The sequence below is a fragment of the Salarias fasciatus genome, chromosome 14 (assembly GCF_902148845.1).
Source record: "Salarias fasciatus chromosome 14, fSalaFa1.1, whole genome shotgun sequence".
Taxonomy (NCBI): domain Eukaryota; kingdom Metazoa; phylum Chordata; class Actinopteri; order Blenniiformes; family Blenniidae; genus Salarias; species Salarias fasciatus.
In genome coordinates this window covers 7,030,856-7,057,092 of record NC_043758.1, presented here as the reverse complement: position 1 = coordinate 7,057,092, position 26,237 = coordinate 7,030,856, and the positions used below count along the sequence as shown (strand labels likewise).

The 26,237-nt window shown below is 46.3% G+C and overlaps 2 protein-coding genes across 5 annotated transcripts; both read left to right on the top strand.

The window, feature by feature from the left end:
• The first annotated feature begins 132 nt into the window (after positions 1-132).
• On the top strand, positions 133-26,177 carry LOC115400995 (NACHT and WD repeat domain-containing protein 2). Of its 2 annotated transcripts, XR_003932847.1 has the most exons (11): positions 133-330; positions 459-547; positions 1,682-1,789; positions 2,494-2,691; positions 2,947-3,076; positions 3,298-3,434; positions 3,701-4,024; positions 4,135-4,236; positions 4,999-5,788; positions 5,935-9,103; positions 25,931-26,177. XR_003932847.1 is itself a non-coding variant. In XM_030109114.1 (10 exons), the coding sequence occupies exons 1-10, from the start codon at positions 258-260 to the stop codon at positions 9,024-9,026; spliced, it is 5,043 nt and encodes a 1,680-aa protein (XP_029964974.1). In that variant the 5' UTR covers positions 133-257; the 3' UTR covers positions 9,027-9,268. The 2 variants fall into 2 exon arrangements, 1 of the variants encoding a protein (XP_029964974.1); XM_030109114.1 differs by lacking the exon at positions 25,931-26,177 and having other exon boundaries at positions 5,935-9,268.
• On the top strand, positions 10,041-24,081 carry LOC115400997 (probable E3 ubiquitin-protein ligase HERC3). 3 transcript variants are annotated; one of them, XM_030109119.1, is made up of 23 exons: positions 10,041-10,317; positions 13,925-14,084; positions 14,432-14,508; positions 14,732-14,959; positions 15,071-15,162; positions 15,266-15,393; positions 17,804-17,958; positions 18,172-18,227; positions 18,324-18,415; positions 18,511-18,570; positions 18,669-18,765; positions 18,867-19,047; positions 19,208-19,359; positions 20,833-20,952; positions 21,080-21,178; positions 21,335-21,490; positions 21,673-21,813; positions 21,910-22,076; positions 22,362-22,428; positions 22,519-22,589; positions 22,874-23,057; positions 23,336-23,438; positions 23,525-24,081. In XM_030109119.1, exons 1-23 carry the CDS (start codon positions 10,101-10,103, stop codon positions 23,740-23,742), a joined length of 3,021 nt encoding a protein of 1,006 aa, XP_029964979.1. In that variant the 5' UTR covers positions 10,041-10,100; the 3' UTR covers positions 23,743-24,081. The 3 variants fall into 3 exon arrangements, with proteins under 3 accessions (XP_029964979.1, XP_029964978.1, XP_029964980.1); XM_030109118.1 differs by having other exon boundaries at positions 21,311-21,490; XM_030109120.1 differs by lacking the exon at positions 10,041-10,317 and having other exon boundaries at positions 13,982-14,084; positions 14,436-14,508; positions 21,311-21,490.
• Positions 26,178-26,237: the final 60 nt, after the last annotated feature.

Below are 26,237 nucleotides of genomic sequence, written 5' to 3'. Positions count from 1 at the left end.
TTTCAATGGGTCTGTCCTACAATAACATACGCAGGAAGTGTGTGTGTGTGTGTGTGTGTGTGTGTGTGTGTGTGTGTGTGTGTGTGTTACAGTGAGAAGTGGGCGTGATTTAAACAGTGTATAAACCTCCAGAGGACAGGGTTTCCCGAGTGGAGCCAGAGGGAACAGAGGAGAACCTGCATCCCTGAACCAGTGAAGATGCTTCATAAGCTCCTGCCAAAACTTTTCTTATTTTGATTAACAGCTGTTTATCAGCCATGAGCTCAGAGGGAATGCAGTCCGGCTCCAGCTCATCCTGTGTGAAGATCTACCTGTGCTCCAACCCAGAGGGTATGTGAATGATCTACGGTGCTTCTTTTATTCATTTTATTTAACTCCTGCTGCTTTTAAAAAGTGTCCATCTGTCTGCTTCGTCTGTTGTGCGATCACATCCTGTTTATGTTCCTGTGTGTGTGCAGACAGCGTGGTGGAGCGCAGAGCTCTGAGAGACACTGTGTTTCCCAGACTCAGGGAGCAATGCAGACTGTCAACGGGGCTGGAGGTCAGGGTGAGTACACACTGGGTTTGGATAGAAACCCTGCTCATTGTAAAAAGAAAAACACTAGTTTAGCAGATGTTTGGGCAATTTCACAATTCACTTTTGACATTTCTGCATCCTTCTTGTCCCGATAACCCCTCTTACAGTAACTGCTTATGACCCACACCCTGCTGATCAGAGTATGTCCATCATTAATGACTTCAAATTTTGGAAATAACCACAATAAACAGGAAGGTTTAACCCTGAGGCGTTGCTGACAGATATTCTCACATTAAGACACATTTATACAATCAAACATGTGCATCAAATTGGCTGTAAACTGTACAAAATCATATATTTCAGTATTTATAGTTAAATAAAAATACATTTGAAGGAAAGAACTTAAGTTTTCGCTTCAAATGCATTCTGTAGTCAGTACTTGTTGGCTCGGTGCTTCTACTTTTCCACAAAACAGTATCTACTGTTGCATTAACATGTGATACTTATCGTTGTAAACTGATTTAAAATTCTATAATTCATCATAAAAAACCTCGTCATGTCTCCAAGAAATAGACTTTTACTAAATTATCATATGATCTTTTTTTAAAAAGTTATTTTGACAAAGCTACGATAAAAGAGCACAAAACAACTTATACAATATGGAAGTCAATCATTTGCAGCTGCATGTTCGGCCACTTAATGGCAATCGACTAATTTCCTGGGATTAATGCAGATGGATCAGAACAAGTCGTTCACAGGGCTCCTCGTAAAAACAACTGTGTGTGCGTGTGTGTGTAGCGTGTGTGTTGTTCCACGTTTCCTCCTCCAGGCTATTCCTTCAAAGCTGCAGTTGAATTCACTCAACTTTATTTAATTAAACCTGACAACAAAGAGGACGAGCAGCTGTAATACAACTGTTTGCACTGTGTTTGTGTGTGTGTGTGCATGTGTGTGTGTGTGTGTGTGTGTGTGTGTGTGTGTGTTTATCAGATCACCCCTGGTCACCTCGATCAGACCATTGTTTGCAGCTTCTATTGAGCAGCGTGTTTAATTAGACGGAGCGAAGAGAAGCGGCCGGCCGGCGCTCCGTTCTGTTTCCAGTCTTTGCTCGCCTCGCCTCCTGTTTTTGCCGAGAACCTTTTAACTCTGCTTGTTTGCTTGCAGCTGATAGATCCCTTTGAGTCCACGGATCCCGGTCGTTGGCCGGATGAAAACACCAGACGGCAGCTCATCAGGGACTGCAGAGAAAGCTCAGCCGGGCCTTTTCTACTGGTAAATTAACTCAGTGAAAGAAAATCGCTCCCAAGTGTAAAGCAAACTTTAAAGGAAGTCCATTGGGGTCATTTTCAAGGTTTCATTTTTCCATTTTGGAGAGAGTAGCTTTTCAAAATCCTGAGGTAAAGCAGAAGATTATTTATGTTATTGTGGTTTTTTTGTGCAGGGCATTAAAAAATGTTCAGCTGAATGTGATTAACGCCTCTTTTGAAAGTCCCGTCTCCTCTGATTGGTTCAACTTTGACCTCTTTTTATGTCTCTTAGGCTACAGACATGCTGCACAGTACAGTGGAGGTGCTTGTAATTTGACACCAGCCTCATCAGGTTATTTGTAGCTGCCGGAAACAATCAGCTTTATAGAAAGAAATCGGCTTCAGCATTGTTCAAAGGGAATCAGTCAACAAAATAATCATTTTTGATGTTTTAGTTTCTCCTTCTTCTCAACTGTAAAAGCTAAAATACCCAGAAACACACCTAGAAGTCACTGCTCTGTCAAGGTGTGAGAGTGGTCAGTATAAACACAGCGATCAGTATCCTGCAGTGTTCCTCATGGTGTTCACAGCCACTGAACCTGGCCGCAGACTTCTTGTTGTGCATTAATCAAGCAAAGTAAAGGCACGGCCACTTAGTGTGAAACTGTAAAAACGTTGCTTTATGAGCTTCATAAATCCATTCCCACCTCCTCCTGCTGCCGGTTTCAGGCCCTGATCGGTCACCGGTACGGCGCCGCCGGCCTGCCCGCCCGGGTGGAGGTGACGGAGTACCAGCTGCTGCTGCACCAGAGCCAGCAGGCGGGCGTCAGCACCCAGGAGCTGGAGGGGGAGTACCGGAGGGACGAGAACAGCATCCCTGCCTCCTACCGCAGGACTCCCTCGTCCAGGCACACCTGCGCTCCTCCGGTGAGCGCCGGGAAAACCTCTCTTCACTCTGCTTCGCTTTAATTTAGCAATTCTAATTAGGGCTCTCCTGCTGGGGGAGCAGAGGAGGGTTCAGGCAAGGTTAGCGCTAATTAAATGGGGATATTAATCTCCCCTCCTCAGATGACGCACCGCATCTATTAACAAGCGTTTGGAAATAGCAGTTAATGTAACCAATCAAATGAACTTCTGATTTACGCCTTCACTCTTTGAACCGCTGCTGTTGTTGTTGTGCAGGCGGCGGCTGAGGGAGGGGAGGGGGCGGCCAGAGAAAAGCAGCTGAGGAGGACGTTCCAGGATGCTGTGAGTCTGAGTGTCCACGGCGGCCTGATGAGTCCAGAGAGGGGGCGGAGCTTCTGCAGATCAGGTGAAACACACATTGCGTGTCTGCATGGACGATCTTATTCCACTGTCATAGTGAGAATTTCTATTCAGATATTTAAACTGAATGCTGATTTTCACTTGATTATTTCCCATTTAATCCACACGTCACCTCCTTAACATTAGCTCCATTGGTTTAACATGATTGACTGATGTATTTGGTTTGTGTTGTTGTTCTTTGCGTGTAACTGAAACATTTCTCTTCAGCGCTTGACGCAGACCTGCGATTCGCTCTGGACGACTGTCCTGAAGAAAACATCTCTGGACGCTGCCTGATCTACGTCAACAAGGTGGTCAATGCCAGAGGAAGGCGAGCAAAACAGCAGCTGCAGCCACATGCAGAGGTAAAGAAAACACACTGTGAGTGTGTTTTCATAGCCAGAGATCAATGAACCTTCAAAATGCATTTTTCTGTGACGGTATTGGGAACTACCATGAAATAATGCATTGCTATTAAGGGCTGAGTTTTTAGCTGAAATACAACAGTAAATTTTTACAAATCAAACTTAATGGAGAAAATCCTCTCGATACCCAGGTGGAACATATGAACTGTATACAGAAAGACCTGGAATCAAACTTGACTTTTAAAAACTCTATTCTGCATTTTCAGGCTTTGACCTTTGACTCTGATGGCGATCAGCTCTTGTCTGAGCTGTGTGATTCCTTCCTCCCCGAGGCCGTCACCGCCCGCCAGCTTCTGGTTTACACCACCACCACGGAGTGCGACCCCCGCCACGGTTACACGACGACGCGGAGGCGGGGCTACGCCGAGTCCCTGTGCCAGCAGGCGCACTGCGACCTGCTGAGGCTGACTGACGGCCTGAACGTCCCAGAGGTCAGAGGTGACGCTTTGAGGAGGGAGCAGGCGGAGCAGGAGGAGCTGTGTGGCCTCCTGTCTGGACTGTATGAGGTGAAGCAGCCAGAGGAGGAGCAGGTGAGGGACAAGATGACAAACACAGCTCATGTTCTGCTTCTTTTAGTTTTTTTTATTTGAACAGTCAGATTTTTCTGCTCTGATGAACCTTGACTGATGACTCCTTGTAGATCAGAGCTTATGTGGAGCAGAGAGACCAGCAGGGCCCTCTAGTGGTGACAGGAGGCCCCTGCACAGGGAAGACGGTGCTGCTGGCACATTGCTCTCAGCAAGTAGGTGGACTAAAGTCAAACCTGGTATATGTCTGATACTGAAGGTAAAGTCTGCCTCTGCTTGTGTAGAAGATTCATCAGGTGTAACAGAAGAACAAAAGAGGTCCTGCCTGAAGTCAAACTGCACGGAGAATCAGAGTTATGTCACCAATCTGAGAAATAAAACACCCAGATCTGCTGAATCAGAGAGGAAATGCCGATCAAACACGTTATCTTTTTACATGTCAACATCCATCAGTGTAAACAAAAAGGAGACAGATCAGAGACCCTGAGGTCCAGTGGGAACGAAAAGAGTCCGTTCCTTTCATGCTGCTTGTGACAGAACGAAACTTACTCCGTCTGTTGTCCTGAAGCACAGAACTGCTCCGAAAGAGGCTGTTTAAAGTTTAAAGAGAGGTGACAGTCATTTGTTTGAGCTGTGTGATCAATAGGTTTCTTTTGTACATATTTGTGTTTAGTTCCAAGCCACAGAAATATTAAAACAACGTGCAGCTTCTCTCTTTATGTTTCATCTTCAGTAGGCCTTATAGGAGAAGTGTATATAGTCTGAATCAAGATTAAAGGGTTCAGTCTATAACTTCCAGTTATGTGATGGGAATTACCAGAGAAAATGTTTAAGCCACGCACCCAACCAGTCAGAGGGTTGAAACAAGAAAAAAACAAGTGCTTTGTAGCCTGATTTTGCACATTTCTGCATGTTTGTAACATGTGAGATGTTACATATTTCTAATATGCAACAATGTATTGCGTTTCTCTCCACAGATAAAGTCGTGGTCCGCAGACAGCGATCCTGTGGTGATCTGTTATCTTTGCAGCCTATCAACCGACCCCTCCCCAAAACATCTGCTGTCCAGCCTCTGCAGTCAGATCGCTGACAGTTACCTCAGCTCTTCCTCCAGGCAGGATCCCAGCGTCTGCCTCCACGCTAACCAGGAAGATCCGAGCTGCTGCACCACGAACACCGGCCACCTCGGATCCAGCTGCAGCTCCACATCTGCCCTGCACTCCCACCAGGAGCCCTGTGTTCATGGCCCTGGTCTGAACCAGTGGAACCAACCGTGTCTTGAACCAGAGGAACTCCACTGGATTCTTCTGAAACCAGACATTACTCTGTCTGATATCAAAGATCTCCTCTCTTCTCTACTGAGCCTCCTGCCCTCAAAGAATCGGCCTCTTGTGCTTCTCCTTGACGGATTGGACCAGCTGGAAAACGGCTTTGGTCCTCAGATCATCGAGAGCCTCCCCTCCCCTCTGCCTCCGCATGTCAGGCTCATCCTCACAGCTTCATGTTACCGAACACGCCTCCTGCACGCCATCACACTGCACTACCTGCAGCACAGCGCGGGCGGCGAGGGGAAGTCCGTGTGCGAGCATGTCCAGCTGGGACCGCTGGACAGAAAGCAGGGTGTGAAGATGTTGGCGTCGCTGCTGGGAGGTTCAGGGAGGAGGGTAACCTCAGGACAACAGGCTCTGCTGAACCAGACGCTGAGTCGCTGTGGTCTCCCTCTCTATGTTCGACTTCTGCACACACACACGTCGCTGTGGCGCTCTGGTATGACCCACACAGAGACCTAATCAACTTAAACAAGGTTCTTTTAGGCACAAAAAGAACAGCAAGGTGTGATCATTTTGATTTGATAAAAATGAAAACACTCCTCCTACTTGACCGCCTTCCATCGTTTCTCCCTCTCTCCCCAGATTCAGATGTGACCGACTCGTCTCTCCCTGACTGTGTCCATTCAGCCATTTCTGCTTTCTTGGACCTCCTCCAGCTCAAACATGGCTCCTCTTTGGTGGAGCGGGCCGTCTCCATCATCACCCTGTCTCGGGCCGGGCTGACCGAGTCCGAGTTGGCAGATTTGTTGTCCAGACACAGTGAAAGCAAGGTGACACAGGTTGACCTGGAGCAGCTCCTTCTGGATCTGAAGGGCTTCCTGGTGAGGAGAACGGCTGCAGGGTCTCAGGTTCTACAGTGGATGAGCCGCCACTTCAAACTGGTTGTGGCTAAAAGGTTTCTTGGCAGTGAGGAGGTGCGGAGGCAGATTCACGTGGAGATTGCAGATTATTTCAGTGGTCGCTGCGCTCACGGAGGCGACGAATCAAACGGGAAAGATGGATTCATTTCACACATCAACAAACATCCATCTGGGAGACCGTTTGTCTTCACTGCGTTCAGCGATGTTGTTCAGGTGAGCTTGAGGAGGGTTGTAGAACTGCCTCATCACTTGAAGCAGAGCGGCAGGTGGGAGGATTTGCAGTGCGGGTTGTTCGTGTCCTTCAGCTTTCACCAGGCGATGGTTCAGGCTGGACTCCTGGCAGAGCTGGTGTCTGTGCTGGAGACCTGTGAGGACTCAGCTCAGGCTGAGTTTTTAAGAGAAAGGCTCCTCCTGGCAGGAATATTGAAGTCCTCTGCTTGCTTCCTGCAGAGTTCACCTCTGCAGCTGTGTGCAGTGATGGAGTCAGGACTCCTCCCTTATCTGGAGGTCTTTCCCACACTCAAGAGCTACGTCAGCGACATCCGACTGGAGAGGATACGGCGAGGAAGCGGGTTGGGAATATCACTTTCTCCCAGTCCTTCCTCTGTTCTCCCCATCCAGCATTTAAAGCACAGTAATAAAACCAAAGACCATTGTGTTACGGGAACTGCTGCTGCAGAGTTTGGGGTTGTGGTCGAGCTTTTAAGTGATGGCACAGCTTGGGTTTGGAAAGGCTGCGGTTGTGCAGTAACTAAACTGTCGCTGATGTGGGAGGAGACCGAGCTGAAGTTTGCAGGAGTGAAGAGCAGCGGTGGACTGATCCTGCTGTCAACTCAATGCCACAAACATTTTGTGTGCCATGCAGCAGGTCCAGAGATGTTTCAGATTAAAGCCCCGCTGAGACCAACGTCCGAATCGAGCCAAACACTGAATAAAGTCGAGGGATTCGTCTCTTCTCAGAAAAAGTTGCTCATGTGGTGGAAAGATGAGAATTTTGTGAGTGTGTTTGACACTGAGACTGAGATCATGACTTATTTCCAGTGTCAGAGCAGTGTGACCTGCGTGGTTGTGTCCTCTGATGGCTGTAGTGTGTACTGTGGGCAGGAGGGAGGCTCAGTGTCCATATTCGACACTGAAAGCAGCTCTCTGCTTGGCACCTGTTCAAACTCAAACCACGGTGTGGTCGCATCAATAATCCTCAGTGAGGATAGCCAGAAGATGGCATGTGTTGACAGGACGGGGAATGTAGCCCTGTGGGATGTGGCAGCCAAAACACAGCCGGCAAGGCTTGTTAAGGAAATCTTCCATCGGGGTAAATCCAACAAAGTCCTCAGTACAGATTATTCTGCAGAAACCGACTCTCTGTTGCTGTGTGGAGCTGAACAGGTTAGTCTGTATGATACGTGCAGCTGGGAGCTGTGGGACCAGTTCTTGGCTCCACATCAGAGAGCCTTCAGCCACGCCCTGCTCTCTCAGGATGGCCACCTTTTGTTGGCTCTTTTGGAAAGCTGCACGCTGGTCCTGGTGTGGCGGATCACCTCCGGGGAGTGTGTTCTCTCCTTAGAAACCAACAGGCAGCCACATGCACTCCTCAAAACAGACACTGATATCATTTGCGTAGCTCAGGACGGCTGCCTGACGGTGTGGGATTCAGAGATGATCGCTGCTGCTGAAACGACTCCAAAAATGAAGTGTGGAGTCAAAGCACTGATGGTTGACCCCAAAGGGAAGTGGTTCTACTCCGCCGATGGGTCAGAGCGGGTGTGGCGATGGCGTTTAGACTCCAAACTCCCGCATGCTTGCTTCCTGCACGGTGGCCCTGTGGACAAGCTGCAGCTTTCTCCAAACGGCGTCCACCTCGTGTCGCTCTCTGCAGGAGACATCTACGTTTGGCAGACAGCCAGCGGCGACAACGTCGTGCGTATCCGTGGCAGCAGGGCAACGGACATCCTCATCACGCCAAACAGTCACTTTGGAGTGAGCATCTCTGAGCGGGGCCTCTCTCGGGTTTGGAGGTTGGCGCAGGGGAGTGTTGTGTGCAGCATCCACCTGTACCTGTCCGACGCTCAGGTGTCACCCGAAGGAGCCTTCCTCATCGGCCGCCGCCGCGGAGACCTGGTGGCCGCCAGTCTGTGGTCGGGCTCCATCAGCAAGCGCTTCTCCTGCGTGGAAGGTTCGGAGCACGTCACGGCCTTCCACACGCTCACCCAGCACCCGGACTACGTGCTGGTGATGGCCGCCTCGGGGGCGGTGTACACCTGGAAGGTAACCGAGGAAACGGCGTGCAGGCACTTCCAGCTGCCGCAGGCATTTCTGTGTCGACCGCAAGACTTCCAGATGTCCTCTGACTGCAGCTACGCTCTGCTGTCCACTGATCACGGCACCATCAACCTCTTGGACCTCTCTCAGGTCAGACTGTGCACTTTCAAAAGTGACGGTCCCATCATTAAAGCCTGTTTGGATAAAAAGGGAAGTTTTGCCGTGTATGTATCACAACCAGCCAGCCTGGAGAAGAGCTGTACCTGTTTCCTGCACACAAGGCCGGTCCTGACCGCCATCCGACTGTCTGACGGAGAAACAATGGGCCGTGTGAGTCTGCCGAAGAACCCTCTCACTCTGGCCGTGTGTGGGCAGCTTGTGTTTGTGGGTTTGGAGGATGGATCCGTCGCTGTCTACTCTCTTTCCAGCGTCACCGTCAGTGAGAACCAGTTCAGGAGCAGGGGGGATTTAAACAGTCAAGCCAAACAGTGTCCTTTTGATAAAGACGTAACCTGCTGGTTCCCTCGAGTCACCGCCTCTGTTACATGGCCTTAAGATTCATGGAGAGGGACTGAATCTTAAAAAATGACACGGAAATCAGGTTCAATAAAATACATTACAGGCTTTTCCAGGTGTAGCAGGATGAGCTTGACAACTGTCAGGATTTTTTCACAAAAGAAAAGAAATTTCCAACAAAATTTGTATCAAATATTGTATGAGCAGTTAAAACAGTAATGTGATGAATAAATCTCCAAAAAAAAAAAAAAAAAAAAATCATCTTTTCTGGTGGTTTTTCGGTTACAAACACAAGTGTATTATCACATTCACTATTAATATTCAGCAGATCCCACTCAGTCAAATATTTATTTCACAATAAAAGCACAGTCAGTGAGTCAGGAAGTGAGAGAACAAAGGCAAGTAAACAAGCTTAGCCTTAAATAAACTTGATTTGAATTGGATGACTCTCCGAGAATCCGGTAATTGGACTCTCCTGGGTCTTCACTAAGTTTCATTTCTGTAAAAACAAAACCTCTGCCTGGTTGCTCTGTGCCTTATTTGTGGTAGCTCCTGATATTATTTACAATGTATAGGTATTATGTACAGGTATATAATTGTAAAACAGATACTATTCTGTTTTAAATACAATGTTGATGTTATTGTCGGAAATCAGGGCTTTGTATGTTATTATTTTAATTACATCTTGTCTACTGTTCTTGAGCGGAGAAAAAAATTGTTTAAAAATTTTTAAATGTCAGAAAAATGAACACAATGTTTGAAAATCATGTAATGTGTAATGTGTATGTGGCTGTGATTATCGTGATGCGTTTTCAACATTAAGCTCGGAAATTTGAACTCCATAAAGGTTTTGCGTACTTTGGAGTGTTAAAATTTCTAAATACTTTTGAGGAGCAAGTGTAATATCTTGTTAGGATAATAAGCTTTTGTGAAACCGATGTTTTTATTTCGAAATGCAGAGTTTTAATGTGTTCTCGAAAGCGCGGAAGTGTAATGTCCGACAGTCAGTGAAGGCATCACTGTTTGATAAAACTTTCCCGCAGCCAGAGTCAGTCAGTCAGTCAGTCAGTCAGTCAGTCAGTCAGTCAGTCAGTCAGTCAGTCAGTGTGAAATATGCAGCTGTATTGTTGGGGAGACAGCTCCAGTGGACAGTTCGGTCCCCGGGGGGGCCTCAGACCGGTGTCCTGGACTGTCCCCGGGACCATCACCAGTATCTGCTGCGGAGACAGTCACACCGTATTCCTCAACGCAGATGGAGACGTCTTGTCATGCGGACTAAACTCGCAGGGACAGCTGGGAAGGAGCAGAAATACAGATGGAAAGAAACTGAGTGAGTAATTCATAATAATAACAATAATAAAAATGATAATAATAATAATAATAATAATAATAATAATAATAATGATAATGATGATGATGATGATGATAATAATAATAATAATAATAATAATAACAACAATAATAATATAAAACCTTGACTATTGTAGGTATTTTATGTGTTATTGCCTCTCGTGAGGCTTGTGATTTTATTGAAAAACTGCCTCTTTCATTTGATACCTGACGGGTTTATTGCATCCCTCTGACGTTACGCAGTTTTTATTGACCGGCTGAGTTTCAGTTTCGTTTCATCCTCCTCAGTCCAGAAACGAAACTTATCAGAGGAGCTTCTGTCAGAAACAGCTGTGAAAGGAAAGCAAAGTCTTTAGAGTTTGGTCATGGTTATAGGGAATTAGTCTTCATGTTTAATTACTCAGGAATACACAATACTGAAATATATAGTGAAAGTGAAAAAGGTTCATTCTCTTTGTATGTCCTGGAGAGTAGCTGGATGATATGATCATTAGACTGGTGTGTAGAGGCAGGGAGAAAGCTGACACTTGCAGTCAGTATTACAGATTGTATTCTTGAACTTCATGTTTTTTCCTTTGCTCAGCTTTTCATTTTGTCAGTATGGAAGAGAAGATAGTTAAACATTTAATGTAAACACAGACAGTACAGATTATTCAGTAAACAATAGAACATCACTGAAACTTGAATTCTTTTTTCTTTTTTCCTAAACTCATATCCTCAAAAGTTTCAGCCTTATTTGAAAAAACACAGCAAAACTTCTGATCTTCTGAAGTATGAATTTTCTCCATGTTGTGTTTCCGATTTTTAGGAAATATATAATCTGACGTAAAGAATAAAACCCCCAAAAGTGTTCATATATAGTATTTTTACCTCTTTCTGAACTGTTGCACTCATGGTTTTAAAGTTTAAGCAACTTTAGTTTTATAGTTTGGAGCTATCAAAAGTTTTTTTCTTCCCTCTCTGAAACTCTCGGGCATCCCCGGAGGGAGTAGAGGGAGGTTCACCCTTCATGGACCTGAGTCATGCAGTGGCACCTGTCCATTATCTGAACTGATAAACCCAGACACATGCCATCCTTGATAAGCAATGCTATGAAGCTAGTTAATTCAACCAGGTCTTTCCAGTCGCAATCGGTTCAAGTTCGGGGAAGAGTTTGCATCATCTGACCAATCACAGACTGCAGAGCAGCTTATGTAACAGAGGAGATAAGCATCCTCCAGAATTTTGAAGAATTCAAACACATGAAGAAACCCAAAAGCAACACTGTTATTGCAGCAAAAGCCAGGAAGGAAAGACTCTGTTGATATGTAACTTTGTGAGATTTTACAATGTTGATTCATCTGGACTTACTGACCCCTCGAGGCCCGTGTTCTGTCTCAGTGAAATAACAGAGCTCGAGGTAAATAACATCATTGGCTCACTTAAGAGTTCCAAAGCAAAAGATGCCCATGAGTTTGACGCCTACACTCTGAAATTATGCAAAGACTCCATAGCTGAGCCTATAACACACATGATCAATTTGTCACTCAAGAGTGGAGTTGTCCCATCCACCTGGAAGATGGCTTCAGTCTAGCCTGGTAAACCAGCCCCGCCCACTCCTCATCCACGTTTGGATTTTGGAGATCCAAATCCAAATGTGGATGAGGATTGGGCGGGTCTGGTTCACGAGGCTAGCTTCAGTCATACCAATCTTTAAATCAGGGGATAGACTAAATGTAGCTAACTACAGGCCCATTAGTATTCTTCCGGTGGTTTCTAAGGTGGCTGAAAAATGGGTTGCAAAAATGATCAATGAACATCTGGTCTTTGCCCCCTACACCCTTTGCAATTTGGGTTCCACACCAATCACTCTACAGAGTTTGCAATTAGTTTCGAGAAAAAATGAAAAGCAAACTAGATAACAACGCATGTGTTGGTGCGGTATTCTTAGACCTGAAAAAGGCATTTGACACCGTTAATCATGAAATTTTATTGTCAAAATTAGCAAGTTTCAATTTCTCACCCGGTGCTTTTCAATGGTTCAAATCTTATTTATCCTTAAAGGTGCATTAAAGTGATACTTCAACATTTTGGAAAATTGGCCCATTTAGCGCAACTCCTTAGTCATTTCGAACAGCATACTTACTTTTTTTGGGAGGGCGAGCTGTTGTTTATTCAGAGGTGAGTCGGGGAAGGTTTTCGGGACGGACACAATGGAAATGGATGGTATTTTTGCTTCCCCTCTTCAAACTCATCAAATACACAATCCAACAACCCCAAAACACTTTGGTGGACACGTTATAATCCGCACATTCACTACACATGTCAAGAACCTGTCAAACGCAGTCAAGTTGAATCTAAGAAATTTTAGGCAGATTCGTCAATATATAATGCTTGGAGGCGCAAAAATGTTCTTATATTCAATGATTCTGTCACACATCGAATACTGTATCACATGCCGGTCGCTGACGAGTGTGGGTACTTCAAAATCTATAGAATCTCTTTACAAAAATTTGTTAAAAGTTTTTGACAAAAAGCCGAGATCCCGCCATATTTGTGATGTTTTACAAAAGCACAACTTCTTGAGTCTAGAGAATTTTAAGCATTTAAAATCTCCATGTTTTGTGTATAAAGTGTTTCATGGACTAGCATCCCCTCCACTGTTGGACTATTTTAAAATAAAGACTGGTGCAAGGACACGTTCCACCTCTAGGGGCGACTGTGAGGTGCCTTTCAGAAGAACTGCTTTTGGACAAAATACTCTGTCTGTGAACAGGGCCGGCTCTAGGCATAGGCGAACTAGGCGGCCGCCTAGGGCGCCACGTCCCGAGGGGGGCGCCGCGGTCGTACAAGGGGCGCCACGACGCTCTGTGTTCCATGTGCCCCGCTGTGTAGCGGTCCGACGCACCGCGCTCCTCGTCCTCGGCGCTGCCCGGCACTGATCGGTATTGTTCGGCGCACCCCCCCCCCCCCCCCCCCCCCCCCCCCAAATGTCGGGACCGCTCGAAAAACACGCTCCCAAGGGGCGCTCGTCTCGGGCTCGCCTAGGGCGCCTCTGAAGCCCGGGCCGGCCCTGTCTGTGAAGACCAGTAAGACCTGGAGCAGTCCCCCCCTCACTGTCAGAGAACGCTCCACTTTTCCTCTGTTCAGAGCTCAGCTCAAAGTGTGGCTTAAAGCAAACCAGTCTTGTAATCACTGACTCTATTTTTAACATGTTTTCTTTTGTACTAATTGTGTTCTTTTCTTCTTGTATCTGCCTTGGGACTACGGATGTAAATTAGCCTCGTGGCTATAATCCGGCATATTTACGCCTGTTATTGTCTGGCAATGCAGATGTTTATTAATGTGCACTGTCCCTATAAAATAAATAAATAAATAAATAAATAAATAAATAAACCAGACAATGTAAACAGACTTGAAAACAAGTCAAACACAAGTACAAGACTCCTTCAATGCACTCAGCGACAAGGGTTTACTTTTTTACTTACATATTTTGTTAAAGGATTACATCTCCACACACTGTAAACTCTCAGTCCCAATGTGCAGTGCTTCTTATTGTCCCGGGAGACGTTCTGATGTTCACTTCTCTGTCCATCTTCTTCTGGAAGGTCGCGTGGAAGGCCTGGGTAATGTGGTGGCCATCGCCTGTGGTCAGAACCACAGTCTGGCTGTGGGTGGATCTGGACACGTGTTCTCCTGGGGGGCAGGGGTGGATGGACAGCGAGGACTGCCGCCTAATGAACTTGCAGCCATCGGTAACAGACCAAGGTAAAACGTCACCTTTTGGAAGATACATTCACTAGTTTCTACTTAAGTACACTTTTCCAATCTGCTTCTATAGTCTTGATCCATGTTCAACTTTATTTCTGCATTTACAAAAAAAAAGAACATTCAAAGTGTCATAAAAGCTTCAGTCAAGCTCTACGCTTATCTTTTATTTATCTATTAACTGTGATCAATTAACTGTAAGTTCCTGAAATTCATTGCAGAACAATTGTTTTGGAGAACATCGACTTGTGGAAATGTACCAAATTTACAGAAGTGGTTAATATGCATGCTTTAACTTTGGCAAGCAAAGCTCTAATTTTTTGTTTTTTTATCTCACCATGATTCAGCCAGGTGCCTATACCGCTCGCCATGCCGATTATTCAGGTTGCCTGTGGAAACTCGCACTCCCTGGCATTGACCAACGGTAAGACGACGATGGCAGGAGAAATCTTTGTGTGCCTGCGTTGGACATCTCAGTCCTAAGGAGAAAGAAATCAGGACGCGGTCCCTTTTCTCACCACTTCCACAAATAAGGGTCAACAATAGAATTATCCCCCGCTAATACCCAAATATTTTTATCACTATAAACAGATATTAGTGAATATCTTCAATAAACAAAAGTTCCTTCTTTCCACTCTGTTGTCCAGGAGGAGACGTCTTTTCATGGGGTTTGAACAGTCACGGTCAGCTGGGCCAGGGGAAGGAAGTGGCGCTGCAGTACGTACCTGACCTGGTGGGAGCTCTGAGCGGCGTCGCCGTGACCCAGATTGCGGCCGGAGGGACCCACTCCCTGTTCCTCACGCTGCCGGGCCTGGTGTACTGCTGCGGTGCCAATAAGTCCGGCCAGCTGGGCCTCAACAGGGTGGATGATAAAGGTAGACGTCAGTCATTTACACCATCTGCAGGACAACTTTTTCTTTAGCACTAATAACTGCTTAATCTTAAGAGGTACATGCTGTTATCATCAAGATCACGGTCTTTAACAGGCAGGTTCAATGTCTGCATGGTGCCTGCTCTCAGACCTCTGGGTGTCTCCTTCATCAGCTGTGGAGAGTCGCACTCTGCCGTGTTGACAAAGGTACAAAGCCAACAGGCTCTCGGCTTCCCGGCTGTCCTTTACAAAATAATAGATAGTCATGCTATGTTAGTCTGAAGTTTTAACACGACTGTGTGATTTCCAGGACGGCGAAGTCTTCACATTTGGAGAGGGTTTCTATGGTCAGCTGGGTCACAGCTCCTCTGCAGATGAAGTGAGTCCCAGACTGGTGGAAGGTCTGGATGGACCTGCCTGCCAGGTTGCATGTGGAAGGCAAGTGACGCTTCCAGTTCAGACAGGATTGCTTGTTTTGGTTCAGAATCATATTCATAATTACTTCAAGAGTGACATTCTTAAGACTTCCATTAAGTTGATTTTAATGTGGTTTCCTAATAAGTAGGTACAATTTAAAGTGGGGTTTAAAGTGTGAGGGAGTGAGCCCCCGTCACAGAGCATGAACCACATTGCAGATTTTAGAAGTCTGAATTATCTAAATATTTGTATTTCAGCATGGTTTTCAACTCCCGACTCCGGGAGAGCTTCTCTCATGTTCCGAGGGAGGCTGGGGACATTGAGTCCAAGTGGACCATGTTCTCTATCTCCATTGTCGAAGCAGCTGCTTGGCGCTGTGGTTGTAAGGTCTCCGGTGCCTGCCATGGTGGAAACCCCCGAACCCGGTGGTGGACACCGGAAGTAAGGGCTGCTGTCAAGCTGAAGAAGGAGTCCTATCGAGTCTTGCTGGCTCGTGGGACTCCAGAAGCAGCTGACAGGTACTGGCAGGCCAAGCGAACTGCAGCTCGAGCGGTTGTGGAGGCAAAAACTTGGGTCTGGGAGGAATTTGGGGAAGTCATGGAGAAGAACTACCGGTCAGCCTCAAAGAAATTCAGGCAAACTGTCCAACGCCTCAGAGGGGAAAGCAGGTCACCACCAACACTGTTTACAGTGGAGGCAGTGAGTTACTGACCTCAACTGGGGATATTATTGGATGTTGGAAGAAATTCCATCACCACGTCTTGTGTGGAAGAAGTAGATGCTGAAGTCTCGGAGGGGGACTCGTCCATCACCCAAGCTGAAGTCACCGAGGTGGTTGGTAAGCTTCTCGGTGGCAAGGCACCGGGGGTGGATGAGATTCACCCCGAGTACCTTAAGTCTCTGGATGTGCAGGGACTGTCTTGGTTGACACGTCTCTATAACATCATGTGGCAATCAGGAACAGTGCCTCTGGATTGGCAGACCGGGGTGGTGGTTCTTCTTTTTAAAAAAGGCGACTGGGGGGTGTGCTCCAATTATAGGGAGACCACACTCCTCAGCCTCCCCGGGAAAGTCTATTCCAGGGTACTGGAGAGGAGGATTTGACTGATAGTCGAACCTCAGATCCAGGAGGAACAATGCGGTTCTCGACCTGGTCGTAGAACACTGGACCAGCTCTATACCCTTCATATGGTGCTCGAGGGCTCGTAGGAGTTCACCCAACCAGTCCACATGTGTTTTGTGGATTTGGAGAAGGTGTTCGACCATGTCCCTCATGGTATCTTGTGGGGGGTGCTTTGTGAGTACGGAGTCTGGGATCCCTTGTTAAGGGCCGTCTGGTCTCTGTATGACCGGAGCAGGAGTCTGGTCCGCATTGCCGGCAGTAAGTCGGACCTGTTCCTGGTACATGTTGGACTCCGGCAGGGCTGCCCTTTGTCACCGGTTCTGTTCATAATTCCTATGGACAGAATTTGTAGGCACAGCCAGGGGCCGGAGGGGGTCCGGTTTGGTAGCCATAGGATTTCATCTCTGCTTTTTGCAGACAATGTTGTCCTGTTGACTTCATTGCACCCGGACCTGCAGCATGCACTGGGGCGGTTTGTAGCTGAGTGCGAAATGATGGGGATGAGGATCAGCACCTCCTAATCCGAGGCCATGGTCCTCAACAGGAAGAAGGTGGTCTGCCCCCTCCAGGTCAGCAGAGAGACCTTGGCCCTAGTAGAGGAGATCAAGTCTTGGGGTTTTGTTCAGAAGTGGGGGATGGATGTAGCATGAGATTGACAGGCGGATTGGTTCAGCGGCTGCAGTGATGCGGTCATTGTATCGGTCCATTGAGGTGAAGAGGGGGCTGAGCCGAAAGGTGAAGCTCTCAATTTACCAGTCAATCTCCGCCCCCACCCTCATCTATGGTGAGGAACTCTGGGTCATGACTGAAAGGACAAGATCCCAGATGCAAGCGGCTGAAATGAGCTTCCTCTGTAGGGTGGCTGGGCGCTCCAGAGTTAGCTTGAGGAGCTCAGTCACCAGGGAAGAGCTCAAAGTAGAGCCGCTACTCCTCCACATTGACAGGAGCCAGTTCAGTTGGCTCTGAAACCTCTTTAGCATGCCTCCTGGATCCCTCCCTGGGGAGGTGTTCCTCACATGTCCCACTGGGAGGAGACCCCAGGAAAGACCCAGGACACGCTGAAGAGACTATGTCTTTCAGCTGGCCTAGGAACACCTCGGGATCTTCCCGGAAGAGCTGGAGGAAGTATCAGGAGACAGGGAAGTCTGGCCATCACTACTTAGACTGCTGCCCCTGCGACCCGGTCCCAGATAAGCGGTATAAAATGGATGAATTGATGTATGTATTTCACTATAGATTGATTTATACAGGACGTAAACAGATCTGTCTTATGCATTTACAAATGAACTTCATTTGTTGTCCCCCCAGGCATCACACTCTGGTTTTGGGTTCCTCTGGCCAGCTGTGGGCTTTTGGCAATGGGTCGAAAGGTCAAACTGGAAGTGGAACGACGGATTGCAGTCTGAGTCCGGCTCTGGTCCAGCTTCCCTGGACCACTGACAGCTCGGCAGCCGTACCCAGCGGTTCGTACGCTCCAGCTCCGGCTCTGAACACAGATGTTGGATTTTAATGAGGCCCGTGTTGTTGAATCTAAATAGACCCAATAGACTGTTGTTGTGATTCTTCATCGGCCCTCTTGACACACAGTGAAATTATTTTCTAATATTTTGATGCTCCTAATATGTAGATGAAGGTCATGAGGTGTAAGACTAACAGATTTCTTTCATATTTACCAGACTTGAAAATATCAGCTGGATGGAACACAAACTTCACCTACTCTTCACCTGCACAGGTAAATATACTGAAGTTCATAGATTTTACAGTAATGATCATTAAAATAATGATTTAAAAAATCATTTTTTAATACCTTGTTTTTTTCCCTTCAAAGAGAGTACACCATGGACAGATCATTGGTCGACTCGATGAGGCCAAATTGCAGAAGTGGCTGTCACAGAGACATGGCAGCACTGAAGCAAAGAAGTGATTCACTCAATTTTGCAATTGTCCCGACATGCATTAAATAATTCCCACAACTTTAAAATGTTCATAATGTTTTTCTGTATTTTTTATGACAGAGAAATCGCAAAAATGTTCTTGACAAGTTCAAGTCTCGTTGCAAGTTTCACAAAAGCTGAGTGAGTTTTTTTTTCCAAGTGACTCAAGTTTCAGCTGAATTTAAGCAAGTTTCATTAAGAAAAACTGTCACTTTTCTGTGTTCATGTTTTACGTTCAGTGGGTTTCTACTGAAAGCCGACGCCTTGACTGTGGACCTTGAGGCTGCCAGTCGCACCTTCGACCAGATGCTGAAAATACCGTGGATCAAACAATCAGTGAGGAGCATAAACACTCAGTTATTTCGACTGAAATTGGCTGTTGATATATAGACAATGATGAACTAGATTATTAAAATGTCCCACTTCCGTCCATGCAGGTGAACATGAAGGTCCTGATTAACTTGCTGGTGGCGTCACGAACTCTCCTGAAGTGTCCAGAGATCCTGCTGGTCCTGCTGAGCTGCCCCCTCCTGCTGGAGGACTCCAATGTCATGAACATGGCTTTACCTGTGGCGGTCGTTATCGATCATCTCAATGAGAAAACTGTCTCCAGCCTAAGTAAATACCTCAGAAATACACTATGAGAATGTACTGTACTAATGATTGGATTGTTAGCTTGCATGTCAGCAATTATTACACAACAAACATCTAATGATTCTGATTAATGGAATGTATTCTCTTTGTAAAATGCTGTATCTGTGTTTTGTTGTGTCTGCAGGAAGTTGGTGGTCTTCGCTGCCTGTTTCCCTGCTGATCAGGCACATCATGGTCTTCAAGCAGGCGCTGGCCTTCATGCTGGCGAACGGCCTCCTGGCTACCCACAACGGCTTAGTCAGATGCCTGCTGAATGCCCTCAAGCTCCTCTACAAAGTCAGTATTTAATGTTCGTCACATTAGGTTTGGTGTTTAGAATTACTTCACTGATCTGAGGCCAGTAAAAGTTGAGTAACAGTGACTGAGACTCATCATCAGATCTGACAGACATGAGACCCTTAGTGCCCCGAATCTAACTCCAGCCTGTGAATCTCCAAACAGCGCAGACACTGATGTTTTTTAAAGACTAAGGAACTTTTCAACCTTAATGAAACATTTTAACATGTTTTGTGATGATACATCAACTTACAACTAGTTGAATGACCCCTCTGTCACGGCCTGATCGTCAGTATTGCTTTCACTTGGACTAAGCAGCTGTGAGGAGGGTGGTAGGAACCCTGCACACTAAAAAACTCCAAATGTGCGAACTGCTTTACGGCATGCGTCACATCATGATATAACATTGTTTAGCCACCATTAGATTCATTACCTCGTTGCTATCCGTCCTTCACACAGTCACTGGAAACAAATGTAGGCGAGTTCAGTCCGACAGCATGCCGCCGGGAGCAGCGTTTTACCACGCCACGCGCTAGTCCTCATGGGAACTGTAGTATTCCTTCACTACCGCTTTGTCCACTGGTGCCGCCAAAATCAACGTAAACTGAAAGTTCCTTTGTGTTGCTTTAAAATCCTGACGATGGCAGAACTATTTAGTTGTGTGAGAAACGTCAGGCGTGGCGTGTGAATGGGCTGAAATGTGTGAGAGTTGAGAACCCTGTGTTTCCTTTTAGCACTGCAACCCGCTGCAGCACATACGTATTGACCCGCCATCATGTTGCTACACTGCAAAAACTGCAAAAACCCAACATCTTACCAAGTTCATTAGTATTGTTTTCTGTCAAAATATCTCATCCCACTTGATTTAAAATTTAATTTAAATAGAGAGACTTATTTCTTGATTTAAAATTCTCTTATCAAGATCCCTTTTTAAGTAAATTGTATTTGCTGCATTTCTCTAGTTCTAAGAGTAATTTTCTTTAATTTAGGGTTTATATCTTGTGTTTGGGCTACTCTTTTTTTGTAGCATATTCCTCGTAGTCGTAGTGGGTGGCAGCGTTCCAGGCGCGAGCTTGTATCCCGCCCAGTGGGTTTATTACGTGGGAAAAGCAGTCTTTGCCCTCCTGCATTTTATTGGTTCATACCGATTTGTATCCAGAAATACTGAGAAATGCAAGCATAATTTTGAGCATAATTTTGTCTAGATATGTCCTCGATCAGCATAAAAACGCTACATGAACATGTGAACATGATTTTCATTGAAGTAGGTCTTTAAAAGAATAATCATGCATTATTGGTTGAAAAGTTTAAACAGATCTCGGTTTATTTCATTGTTTTTTTAATCCATTTTCAAAAAACTATCATTGCTCTCGTACTTCATATTGTCAAAGCTAAGTACTGTTTCTAAAATGCGAAATTAATTTATTTTTTTCATTGTCGTTCCTTTTTGTTGTGATAAATGTTTATTCACAGGCAAACAAAGTTGGAAGGTCCTACAAAGTCCCACTGAGCACCTTTTATGTGGAGGAAATAGAAACAACTCTGGAACCATTTCAGGACTTCAATCTGTGGCTGCTGTATGCTGCAGAGGAGGTAAAAACTTCACTTTAGAGGTTATACAGTGTTACATTGTCTCAGATCAGCAACCTGCCCGTCTGTCTCGAGTCATCAGTTTGAGAGCTTCTCCTGAAATGATGACATACTGGTGGTTCTATTGAAGGATCAAGAACAGACTCCTGCCATCTTCTGTCGCTACCCCTTCCTCTTCACTCTGGTAGCCAAGGTGGCGATGTTCAACATCAGTGCGCGTGTTACGAAGGTATTCTTTTTAAAAGTGACATTATGTTTGACTTCCAGCTTCTTTTGGAGTTCGACCCCATTGATGCTTTTCATGTCTTAGAGCTGTTTTTCCTCTTCTTCTTCTTCTTTTTTTTTCTTTTTTAAATGTCAGGTCGCGCATCGTTTCGTTCATCAGATGGCTTTGGATCAGCCTGAAATTGCGCTGACGAGCCCAACAGACTCGGCCCCGCCGCCGGTCTTCCAGCTGACTCTGAGACGAACTCACCTGGTGGAGGACACCTTCCGACAGCTGGACGCAGCCGAGCACTGCGCCTACCGGAGGGAGCTTCTGGTACTCTCAACGTCTCAGTCTGTAAAATCAAAAAATAAAGTTGACACGGTCTTAAGCTAAAATGTGTGACTCTTATCATAATATCTTGACACTTCTCTCTATCCATTTCTGAATTTTTTAGACACGATAGGTCATGATTACTTTACTTACAAAATATCCTTTTGTTTGCTTTCGAATTCCAGGTGCAGTTTAAAGATGACAGGAAGTTGATGAACGTGAACAAAAAGGACCTTTTCCTTCACATTTTTGATGAGCTGATAGCGCCTGAGTCTGAGATGTTCATGCACAACGAAAGCAAGACTCTGGTTTGGTTCCCTCCCAGGGTAGGTTCAGGTTCACTCTAGAGGAAAATACAGCAAGTTCTGAACTGGTCAGTTATGTGAAATTACAACAGTTTTCTGTTTCCAAACCAAAACCAGCCGAAAGTGGAGGAGAAGCGCTACTTTCTGTTTGGGATCTTGTGCGGTCTGGCTCTTTATAACCACACCATCATCCACCTGCCCTTCCCCCGGGCTCTCTTCAAAAAGCTGCTCCGCGTGCGGCCGACGCTGGACGACTTGAAGGAGTTCCAACCTGTGGTGGCAGAGTAAGACGAATTTTTAAAGATGTGCAACTCATATGATCCATTTTAAATATTGAAGTTCAATCGACTCTGCAGTGATTAATTATACTGGATAGGTAATTGGATAGGTAATTATAGAAATGAAGACTTTTTTTTAGTTAGAGTCAGATCAGATGTGTTTGTTTATGAAGAAATATTATAAAGCACGTTTGAGTCATTTTGCAGCTGTAGTGGTCCAGTAGCAAAGTTAGCAACGTCATCCAATGCGTGCTTGTGGAAACTATCCTCAGCTGTTTTCTGTTTCTTCAGGTCTTGCAGGTACATTCTGGAGGAATGCTCTCCTCATGAAGTGCAAACTCTGGAGACTACTTTCACCGTATGTTTCACTCTGTTAGTTTTTTTTTTTTTTTTTTTTTTTTACCATGATGCCAGTCTGCTATATTTACACCTGCTGTATGTATTGCAGGTGTCCTGGGGTGGTGAGGAAGTAGAGCTGGACCCCCAACAACCGAGGAAACTGGTCACAGGGTCCAACAGGTTGGTTTCATAGAAGAAGTGACTCTACCATCACTGCATCATACTCTAGTCTTCAGTGTGTTTCTGATGAGATCCAGCTCTCCCTGTGAGCTGACAGCTGTTCTGCATGTGCGTCGTTCTCGGAATACAAACATCACATCTGCGCCCGTCCAATAGACTGATCATAATGATGCATTTATGAGCAACATCTTTTTGCCATTTATGACTTTGGAGCAGTGTGTGGTAAACTTCAAGCCTCACACACATCGTTTTTGTCAACTTCTTTGTTTTTTTGTTCCCCTCAGGAAAGAATTTGTTGCCGCCTATGTCGACTATGCCTTCAACAAGTCGGTGGAGGGAGTGTTCGAGGCGTTCAAGCGAGGGTTTTTTAAAGTGTGCGACATCAGAGTGGTGGAGTTCTTCCAGCCGGAGGAGCTGCAGTCGGTGATGGTGGGCTACAAAGACGCCGACTGGGAGGTGCTGAAGCAGGTGTGCAGAAGAATTACAGTCATCTGAGAAATGCACACAGAGACAGAAACCGCTTTTACAAGATTACATCTTTATTTTATTGAAGAGTTGGAAACCAGGCATCAGAAATCATGAATAAAAGTTTTCTTTATTTTTGTTCTGACTGAACTTGAACACCTCAACCAAGACTTTCTGTGTTATTGTGTTGAGTGTCCAGCCTCATGATCTTTTCTTACAGAGAGCAGCTTTCCTGCTCACAGTCGACCTGAGTGACGTTTCTTCTCATCCTTCCTGATCAGAACACTGTTTATGAAGGCGAATACCACGCAGCGCATCCCAACATCCTCATCTTCTGGGAGGTGTTTGACGGCCTGACTGAGGACGAGAAGAAGAAATTCCTCTGTGAGTGTTTCGATCTGCACGTGACGAGTTCAACACTGTCACACTTCACGATTCGTCTCACCTCACCGAGTAACATCCTCCCTCAGTGTTCCTGACCGGCTGCGACCGCGTGCCTTTCCTGGGGATGGAGTGCATCAAGATGAAAGTGGCCGTCCTGCCCAACGCCACCGAGCTGCACCTGCCGGAGTCGCTCACCTGCCACTGCCTGCTGCTGCTGCCCATGTACGGCAGGTACCCGGTGGACAGAACCATGAGGAGCAGACTTCTGGAGGCTATTAATCACAACAGAGGCTTCTGGAAGTGAAGGCACTCTGCCGGTTTTCAACCTGCAACCTGTCCAGAGTTCTTTTTCTTTTTAAAAATGCATACGCCACATTATCGTAACGTCATAACACCTGAAAGCATTCTACACAAGTAAACCGTGTCTTATGACAGTTTTACAAACTAACACTGTGTGCAACTATTTGTATTCATTTTCATATCATGCATGCTTTTTAACTTAAACTTATAGAATCACTTCTGAATACTAGATGCTATAGATTTGCAACCTTATTTCCTTTTTGACATCAAGAGTGTAATCAAGATAACAGTCACTTTTCTCATTTACATTTCACCAAGAAAAAAATAAATCATCATCTCCATAGTTTTGTCTTGTATTTTCTGATGTTGTGTGACCTGCGTGGTTGTGTCCTCTGATGGCTGCAGTTTGTACTGTGGGCAGGAGGGAGGCTCAGTGTCCATATTCGACACTGAAAGCAGCTCTCTGCTTGGCACCTGTTCAAACTCAAACCACGGTCTGGTCGCATCAATAATCCTCAGTGAGGATAGCCAGAAGATGGCATGTGTTGACAGGACGGGGAATGTAGCCCTGTGGGATGTGGCAGCCAAAACACAGCCGGCAAGGCTTGTTAAGGAAATCTTCCATCGGGGTAAATCCAACAAAGTCCTCAGTACAGATTATTCTGCAGAAACCGACTCTCTGTTGCTGTGTGGAGCTGAACAGGTTAGTCTGTATGATACGTGCAGCTGGGAGCTGTGGGACCAGTTCTTGGCTCCACATCAGAGAGCCTTCAGCCACGCCCTGCTCTCTCAGGATGGCCACCTTTTGTTGGCTCTTTTGGAAAGCTGCACGCTGGTCTTGGTGTGGCGGATCACCTCCGGGGAGTGTGTTCTCTCCTTAGAAACCAACAGGCAGCCACATGCACTCCTCAAAACAGACACTGATATCATTTGCGTAGCTCAGGACGGCTGCCTGACGGTGTGGGATTCAGAGATGATCGCTGCTGCAGAAACGACTCCAAAAATGAAGTGTGGAGTCAAAGCACTGATGGTTGACCCCAAAGGGAAGTGGTTCTACACTGCCGATGGGTCAGAGCGGGTGTGGCGATGGCGTTTAGACTCCAAACTCCCGCATGCTTGCTTCCTGCACGGTGGCCCTGTGGACAAGCTGCAGCTTTCTCCAAACGGCGTCCACCTCGTGTCGCTCTCTGCAGGAGACATCTACGTTTGGCAGACAGCCAGCGGCGACAACGTCGTGCGTATCCGTGGCAGCAGGGCAACGGACATCCTCATCACGCCAAACAGTCACTTTGGAGTGAGCATCTCTGAGCGGGGCCTCTCTCGGGTTTGGAGGTTGGCGCAGGGGAGTGTTGTGTGCAGCATCCACCTGTACCTGTCCGATGCTCAGGTATCACCCGAAGGCGCCTTCCTCATCGGCCGCCGCCGCGGAGACCTGGTGGCCGCCAGTCTGTGGTCGGGCTCCATCAGCAAGCGCTTCTCCTGCGTGGAAGGTTCGGAGCACGTCATCGCCTTCCACACGCTCACCCAGCACCCGGACTACGTGCTGGTGATGGCCGCCTCGGGGGCGGTGTACACCTGGAAGGTAACCGAGGAAACGGCGTGCAGGCACTTCCAGCTGCCGCAGGCATTTCTGTGTCGACCGCAAGACTTCCAGATGTCCTCTGACTGCAGCTACGCTCTGCTGTCCACTGATCACGACACCATCAACCTCTTGGACCTCTCTCACGTCAGACTGTGCACTTTCAAAAGTGACGGTCCCATCATTAAAGCCTGTTTGGATAAAAAGGGAAGTTTTGCCGTGTACGTATCACAACCAGCCAGCCTGGAGAAGAGCTGTACCTGTTTCCTGCACACAAGGCCGGTCCTGACCGCCATCCGACTGTCTGACGGAGAAACAATGGGCCGTGTGAGTCTGCCGAAGAACCCTCTCACTCTGGCCGTGTGCGGGCAGCTTGTGTTTGTGGGTTTGGAGGATGGATCCGTCGCTGTCTACTCTCTTTCCAGCGTCACCGTCAGTGAGAACCAGTTCAGGAGCAGGGGGGATTTAAACAGTCAAGCCAAACAGTGTCCTTTTGATAAAGACGTAACCTGCTGGTTTCCTCGAGTCACTGCCTCTGTTACATGGCCTTAAGATTCATGGAGAGGGACTGAATATTAAAAATGACACGGAAATCAGGTTCAATAAAATACAGGTGTAGCAGGATGAGCTTGACGACTGTCAAAATTTTTTCACAAAAGAAAAGAAATTTCCAACAAAATTTGTAGCAAATATTGTATGAGCAGTTAAAACAGTATTGTGATGAATAAATCTCCAAAAAAAAAAAAATCATCTTTTCTTGTTTATAGGTGGTTTTTCGGTTACAAACACAAGTGTATTATCACATTCACTATTAATATTCAGCAGATCCCACTCAGTCAAATATTTATTTCACAATAAAAGCACAGTCAGTGAGTCAAGAAGTGAGAGAGCAAAGGTAAGTAAACAAGCTTAGCCTTAAA

Bases quoted from the DNA above. Each gene is read 5' to 3' on its own strand.
- LOC115400995 (XM_030109114.1), top strand. From the start codon at position 258: ATGAGCTCAGAGGGAATGCAGTCCGGCTCCAGCTCATCCTGTGTGAAG. The intron at 2,692-2,946 runs GTGAGCGCCGGG...GTTGTTGTGCAG, and splicing joins GGCACACCTGCGCTCCTCCG to GCGGCGGCTGAGGGAGGGGA. The intron at 4,025-4,134 runs GTGAGGGACAAG...GACTCCTTGTAG, and splicing joins AGCAGCCAGAGGAGGAGCAG to ATCAGAGCTTATGTGGAGCA.
- LOC115400997 (XM_030109118.1), top strand. From the start codon at position 10,101: ATGCAGCTGTATTGTTGGGGAGACAGCTCCAGTGGACAGTTCGGTCCC. The intron at 22,429-22,518 runs GTATGTTTCACT...TATGTATTGCAG, and splicing joins CTCTGGAGACTACTTTCACC to GTGTCCTGGGGTGGTGAGGA. The intron at 23,058-23,335 runs GTGTGCAGAAGA...CTTCCTGATCAG, and splicing joins ACTGGGAGGTGCTGAAGCAG to AACACTGTTTATGAAGGCGA.